This window comes from Hippocampus guttulatus, chromosome 5 (genome assembly GCF_054856545.1).
Source record: "Hippocampus guttulatus isolate MCC_2025c chromosome 5, RoL_Hgut_1.0, whole genome shotgun sequence".
NCBI classification, from domain to species: Eukaryota; Metazoa; Chordata; class Actinopteri; order Syngnathiformes; family Syngnathidae; genus Hippocampus; species Hippocampus guttulatus.
This window is the reverse complement of record NC_141265.1, coordinates 11,429,720-11,436,879: the sequence shown is the minus strand read 5'-3', so window position 1 is coordinate 11,436,879 and position 7,160 is coordinate 11,429,720. Positions and strand designations below refer to the sequence as shown.

The 7,160-nt window shown below is 41.1% G+C and overlaps 1 protein-coding gene across 2 annotated transcripts in view; it reads left to right on the top strand.

Annotated features, from left to right (window-relative positions):
• Positions 1-7,160, top strand: part of pcsk5b (proprotein convertase subtilisin/kexin type 5b) — an 82,244-nt gene continuing 75,084 nt past the window's right edge. For both annotated transcript variants that reach the window (XM_086110927.1, XM_086110926.1), the window contains exon 1: positions 1-521. In XM_086110927.1, the coding sequence (XP_085967053.1) occupies positions 357-521 (165 nt within the window). In that variant the 5' untranslated portion in view covers positions 1-356. The remainder of the gene's footprint in view (positions 522-7,160) is intronic.

The following is a 7,160-nucleotide window of genomic DNA, read 5'->3' as shown; positions in this document are numbered from 1 at the left end:
CCGCGGACCAGGCTGCTCCAGCTAGTTAGTCGTTAGTGAAGAGCCGCCGTGTGGACACTTATCTCAGTGGAGCGCCCTGGAAGCCAATCGCTTCGGAGAAGCCTCCGTCTACTACCGCGACCACAGGAGCGAACTTCCAACTCTCCCATGTGGACATTATTAGAGCTTTGAGGGCAAAGGGGAACTTCCCACTATCACCGCTACCCTCCGTCCCTTTCTCGGTCCTTCTCTCTCGTTGTCCCGCTTCGGCCGTCCATGTGAGATCCGTGCTCCACCGAAGTTAGCTGTTTTTATAGGGGGAAGAAAAAGAAGAGGAGGCGGAGGAGGAGGAGAAAAGAAAAGTTAGCGGGGGGAAGATGGTCCGCCTGCTGTGCGTCCTGGCGCTCAGCCTCGGCTTCTTCACGCCGCCGCCGCCGTGCCACGCTCGGATTTACACCAACCATTGGGCGGTCAGGATAGCCGGTGGGGCCGCGGTGGCCGAGCGGATAGCGGAGAAGTACGGCTACAGGAACATGGGGCAGGTAGGCGACATTCCTCTCCTTTTCCTTCGCTCGTACCAAGTTGTCAAAGTGTCTCGGAGGCGAAGCCGTCAAACCAAAACCAGTCAAAATGTTGTTGGAAGCGACTAAAAGTCCGCCCTGAGGAAAGCCGCGGTGGGACGGAGCCGGACCGCACAACAGGTGCCTCAGCCTCGCCGGGTCGGGAGAATTCTCATGTGCTTGGCCCATTTCGCCAACCGGTTTGACGCTTATTGGCCAGATCTTCATGAAGCACATCTATGAAAAACAAAACCATTCTTTTCCTAAAACAAATATATTATCCCGCACGTGTGCGATACACAGATTGAAGAAGACTACTTAGAGTTGGTGATTGGAGGCTAAATAGTTGCACTACCTAGATGCGACCTGCGTAGGCGCTCTTGAGTCACCCACAATTAGTTTTCCAGATGAAGAACAACAATATAAGGCAGTTGATCCACGAACGTCTTGAAGCAACTTGAGTGGCCTCTGGCGGCTGTGAACAGCCATCTGTGTGTTGCCACTGCTTTTGACATCTTTTGTTTGGGTTTCAGTGAAAACACTGTTATCAGTGCTGCTTTACACCAGGATCACTGTATGGAGTCATGAGAGCCGCGCAAAGAATGTACTTAAATGTTTGCTTCGACCATTCAGACTATAGCGCGGTCTGACCTTTGTGCTAAAAATAGTAATATAACCCACAAGCCCATGCGCAGAACCATACTGGGAGTCATATTTGCCTTTTATTTGCAAATGCCGGCACGCTGGTATGTATGAGTATTTTGGTTAGTTTACACAACAAGAAGTTTTAAGTGGACTTGACAATTTGTAGTTATGGAGAAGTGCACAGAGACTTAAGGCTGGCAGGCGAGTGTATGAGAAATTTGATTTGATTGGCGATTTGGATCCTTGGAAATTTCAACAGGAAGGCTGGATTATTGACCTGAAGATACTGCTCAGCGTGATTTATATCGAACTTGTCAGTTATGCACAGTATCCAAGTCTCTGCAAAATAGTGAACTGAATGTGTTGTCATTTATCTACTACATTCAAGATTATAGTATCTCAGGGTAGCACTCTTTTCAACCACTTCTTTAAATAAGAGGCAAAAGTTCTTATCTCAAGTTATTAATTTGTCACTCACAAGTTGTTTAAAACAACTTTCACAAATTAACCAATGATTGTCCGCTAGCTAAATGCTATCATTCAGTAAAAGATAGACATGCTAACCAAAATTAGCGCCAATGTTATGGTAAATTATAAAGCTTCAAACAACACGCAGAGAGCATTCCAATTTGTTGTGTACTTTTTCTATCATAAGTTTTAACAAGAACACATGAAACAACAGCATATCTGCATTTAAATGTGATGCTCTCTTCAGAATGCTGATGCTGTTAGCGGGGCTTGACACCCAATATGTCTGCCGCCAATGCATTAATAATCCGAAGACCTTGAAGCACGCCGGATGATCTCAGTCTTGTGAATTGTCACACACAGAGGTTAAGTTTACATTGAACAGCAATTTTTGCCCTCATGGGCTTTGCTTTCATTTGATTGCTCATTGTTCTAACGTGAAAAAAAAAAAATATATATATATATGTTATTTTTTTTAAAGTCTGAATCTCACAAGAATAGTCATTCAGCAAGGTAAATAGGCTGGTTGGTAAAAAAAAAAAAAAGTTGTCCATGATAAAAGGATCCTTTTTTGTTCTCATCTTTTTTTGCTAGCCATGTAATGATTTTGTTTATATGTATTTATTTATTTACTAATTAAAGCCTGAATTTTCAAGGGAACAGGTAGTCATTTTTCAAGAAAATATTTTTTTAAAACATCAAAATCTAATTATAATTTTGGAGTATTGCTGGAAGGACAGGTCTTGCCGTCGCAGGGTGTTGACTGGACATTTCAATTTTTCGACGGCTGACATCTCTATCTTCCTTAGACAGCAAATTAGTTAAGACTGGGCAGTGATATCCATGCAGTGCATTTCATTTTTCCTTGTCTTTTCAACAACTCGCAACCGACTGATAACTAATGACAAATTTGTTGTATTTTTCTGACCCCCTTACTTATGAGCTTTGTGAGCTAGTTGCAGCATGGCCACGTTTGGTTTCTTAAATTGGACAAGTGGCTTCAAAATGGGGGCTAGAAAGTCTTTGTGACTTTCTTCATCTTGCTTGAGCTGGCCTAAAATGCACGATTTGCTCTCATTCCTAAAAGGGTCATTATTTCCAAAAAGATGGACACATTCACATGTTTTCAAGTTTAATTTGCAAAGAGTCCTGTAGTCCATTCCCTCCACCATGTTGACTATTGTCAGTAAAGACCACAATGAGGCATACATCCATAAACAAGAGCTTTTCATTGACAGTGGAGGTGTTGTTGGGTTGCGGGTTGGTGGGAGGGTGGGGGCGTGTTTGGACACAGTTAAAGAGCCTTTCGTGGGGGGTGGGGGAAAAGATATACACCCCTCCAGCGTGGACCTCACACATACTCCTCACACCAAAATATAGTTCAAGCCCGCACTTGCCGACATTAAGGGGGGGGGGCATTCTGACAGGTTGTTGTGGGGTAGCCTAGTCAACAGCTATTGAACCCTCACTCATTGCCTCCGCTCTTCTACTATCTCCGCCTTGCCCAGCCAGCCCGCCCACCCACTACACTCCCCGAGAGAAGAGCCTTAATGGCCTTGTTTATCCCCCTCTCTCTGATGAGAACTAAACATGTAGAGCCCACCACCTCCCCAGCATCACCACTCACTCAGCCATACCTTCGTTCATGTCCTATTCCAGCTCATCATAGGAATTCCCCTGTGGAGTGTAACACCACCCCCAATCCATTCGCCCTCATTTCCATGTCAATATGGTGTGTTCATTGGACATCAACACCTCATAGATGAGCATTTTACTTCTCTTCCTGGTGTGGGAGTTATGCGTGCATGTACGTGTGCGTGTGCGTGTGTGTGCGTGTGTGTGTGTGTGTGTGTGTGTGTGTGTGTGGAGGGAGGTCTCAGGGGTATAACTCTTTTAGACTCCCACCCACATGGAATCCTCCACTTTGAGTAGCGCGAATGGATCACGACCTTAGACGTATCAATCGAGGTTGTCAGCCATGCTTTCTTTTGTTTATGTTCAACTGGGGAATGTTCTTTTTGCCCGCAGTATAAAATGGCAGCATTAAGGACCCTGCTGGCCGCCACGAAAATGTAGAACAATTCGACAGGTTGCAGAGGAATGACAAAAAATTCTGAAACAAAATTATCCGATGAGAATTGTTATATTTATTCAGGGGAAAAAAAGTTATAAGAGACTCATAAGAGAATAAAATCAGTTTTTCAACCCTTATTTTAGTCAAGATAAATTTATAATGTAGGAAACATTTTTTTCTCGGAAAAAAAAACATTTTTGAGGAAAATATTATCCCATGAGAATATAATTAATTAATTAATTAATTTTATTTTATTTTTTATGTTTAAAAAAAATCTGTGGTTTAAATATTTTTTTTGTTTTTTAAAACCAACTTATTAGATCAAGTATTTATTTGATAAATTGTATTTTTTCAACAATAATTATATATTTTCAACAATCATCTTATGAGAATCAAAGTATTTTTTCGTTACGATTTAGTACGAATCTTTTTAAGAAATATTTTTTGTCATGATTTACGATAACTGTCGGAACAAATTTTGGGGAAAATGACATCACATTCACCTGACACTATCTACAAGGGCTGAAATAAGTAATTTGGGTACCTTGGTTAAAAAATAATGCTGGAAGCAATTTTTTTCTGTCTCGAGTACCCACTTATGAAAGCATACACTGTCAGGAAGAAGTAGTCAAGCTGACAGCTTATATTACCATCATAAGTGGTAGCTCCCAACATCAGCAAAACGCCGTCCTGAAATTATGTTCAATCACTAACTGAGGGTGCTGAAAGCAAACAACTTAAACTGTCATGATATTGTAGAGTGCCTGTTTTAACTGCAGCCGTTGCTCGGAGTTATCAGTTCTCAAGTGCCCCATATAGGGTAGTAAAAGCCAGTGGATGACTTTTCAAAGACAGTGCATGTAAATGACTGCACACTTTGATGCTGCCAGCCTGACAGTTATCGTTCCAACTGTTCATTTTGAACAAACCAGGCTTAAGTTGCTTTTGCCGGCAAAATCGCTGCTGTGGCACTTTGTCTCATAGAACAACATCTACGGGGAGAAATGTGTCCAAAATCTTGCAAATGTTTCTCAAGAGGAAAGAAAATAGTGTGTGGCTATGCACACATTTGATTTCTGTATTAAATGTTGATTATCTAAAAATGAAAACCAGTTTGTTGTTCATTACTCAGTGGAAAGGTGTGTTTTTGACTTGGTATTTCATAATTGTTCTGTAACTAATCAAACAACAAAAGTGTTTATTTTTATCCAAATACCAAATTATTCAAAATAATTATCAGTCGTATATCTGATTACCAAAATATTTGATAGCTGCAGCCCTAATATAATTAAAACTGGATGGATGGATGCAACACAAGAGACACATCAAAAATGCCAACATTGGTGTTTACCAGAATTCTACAATGTTGTTGCTACTACTTAATTTTTGAGTGACGTTTTTTCATAATTACAATGCAATTTTTTTAGAATCACCTTTTGAGAATAGAATTGTAGTTTTTGAGTCTTTTTGGGGGGAAAAAAACTACATTTTCAAGTAAAAAGGTTTTCAGAAAAAGTTTGAATCCTATGAAGTCAATTTTTTTCAATCTAAAATAATTTTTTTAAGAATATCATTTGGATTTTTCTTGACTAAACTCATATTTTGGAAGCTCAAAAAATCATTTTCGAGAATTTCATTTTAAAGTACCGGTAGTCTTTTTTTTCAGAAAAACTTCTTTTGTCCACAAATAGGCCGAAACTTGTTCTCTCTAAAAAGAATAAAAATAAATTGAGAGTCAATCGTAGCAATCTGGAATGTTGCATCCATTTTTTTTGTGGCGCTGTTCTGTAACAAACAACATTGAAATGGAATGAGGAAGTGGGGCAAAGTCATCTCCCATATATTCTGCCTTTGGAGGTAGTAAAACAGCAGTATAAAAGAGCTGTAACAGTGGCGGGAATTGCGTGGACTAGGGGGTGTAAAGTTTAACACTTGGAGGTCACTAGAGTTAACCCGTGATGCTTACTGTATTGAGGTCTCAAAGAACAGACCTTGAAGTTGTGTCGGGAAGCAAGATGCAAGTGACGCGATGGTGCTTGTGGGGTCTGGATGGGAAATGGTGACAGAAAGACAACATGAACTCCATCACAGGACTGGAAGGGGGCAGCACACACCGATCTGGCAACTAAAGAATGGCGCGATGGTGGCAAGATGGATGAATGGATGAAAGGAGTTGGCATCCATAGAGTGAGCACCTTGTTGGGGAATTCTGGGTAATCCACTTAAGCGAGGAGCCCCCTTCCCAGACTAAGACAGTGGCTCAAATGGAGTCTAAATAAGCTGACAAGGTCACGGGCACAATGCACCTTCAAAGTGTTATTTTTGAAGTGCTTGGAGATAGGTGGGGGTCTTGGGGAATGGGTGTGTGTGTGTGGGGGGGGGGGGTCAGTCCATGGAAAAGTAAACGATGCCAGGTGTTTTTCACCATTAGATTTGATGGTTTGTCATGCCTCTTCTTCATTACTTTGTTACTGTTTTTATCATTAAAGATCAAGGACCGTTGAACGTTCTCTTTGAATTTTTCACTTGGGTCTAGAATAGCACTCGAAATTAAAGCAGTTTCACAATTTTTGCTGAGCCAAGGCACATATTGTATTTTACGTTTAAAAACTCTCACGGCGCACTGCCAAACAAAAATGTCCAGAGATCATGGGTATTTGTTGTCTTGAGTGTCCGAAAACCGCCTCAACCACTTTTTGTTCATATCCAACTGTCACTTCAATGTTAGTACCTTCCTCGATCGCAATAATGCAGAAGCAATGTCACATTACGTCATCCTTGTGCCTCACTCTCTTGGCGTGACCAATCAGTCCAGGCCAAAGCCAACTCTTACATTTGTGTAACACAGGGATGGGCGACTGGGCCCTTGCCCAAACATGGAGTGGCTCTCGCTTAATTTTTGAAAATAAACATGTTTACTATAGCTGAGCAACCTTAAGTGTTCAATACTGGGTGGCAATTATTATTCTGTCATTTTTAGAGTCATTTTTTTAAGACATATAATACACAACCTCTAAAACTGACGTGCCGCCCCTTCCACTCACACAAAAAGATTTCAATGTTTTTCTTGGTGTGAACCACTGCTCCACTAGACATATAAAAGTTGCCATGTTGGGATAGTTTTTGGATGTGATCTTTTTTTTTCTTTTTCATACATTGCCAAGGTATTGGATTGAGACTCGGAAAAACTGAGATCACTCGGACTCGGGTACAAAAAAAATGTGATTGGGTCATATCTGCTTAATAGTGTTACAAACGGGCATGATGGCTTGGAGAAACGTTGGACTTGCTATGCAGAGGCGATTAATCAGGGATGACTGCCCAATACTACATTGTGTTATACAGACGAGTCATGAGCCCTATTCATGTGGAGACTTGAAATGATATGCAGGTAAAATGCAATATGCAGTAACATTGAGTAGCACCAACATTTC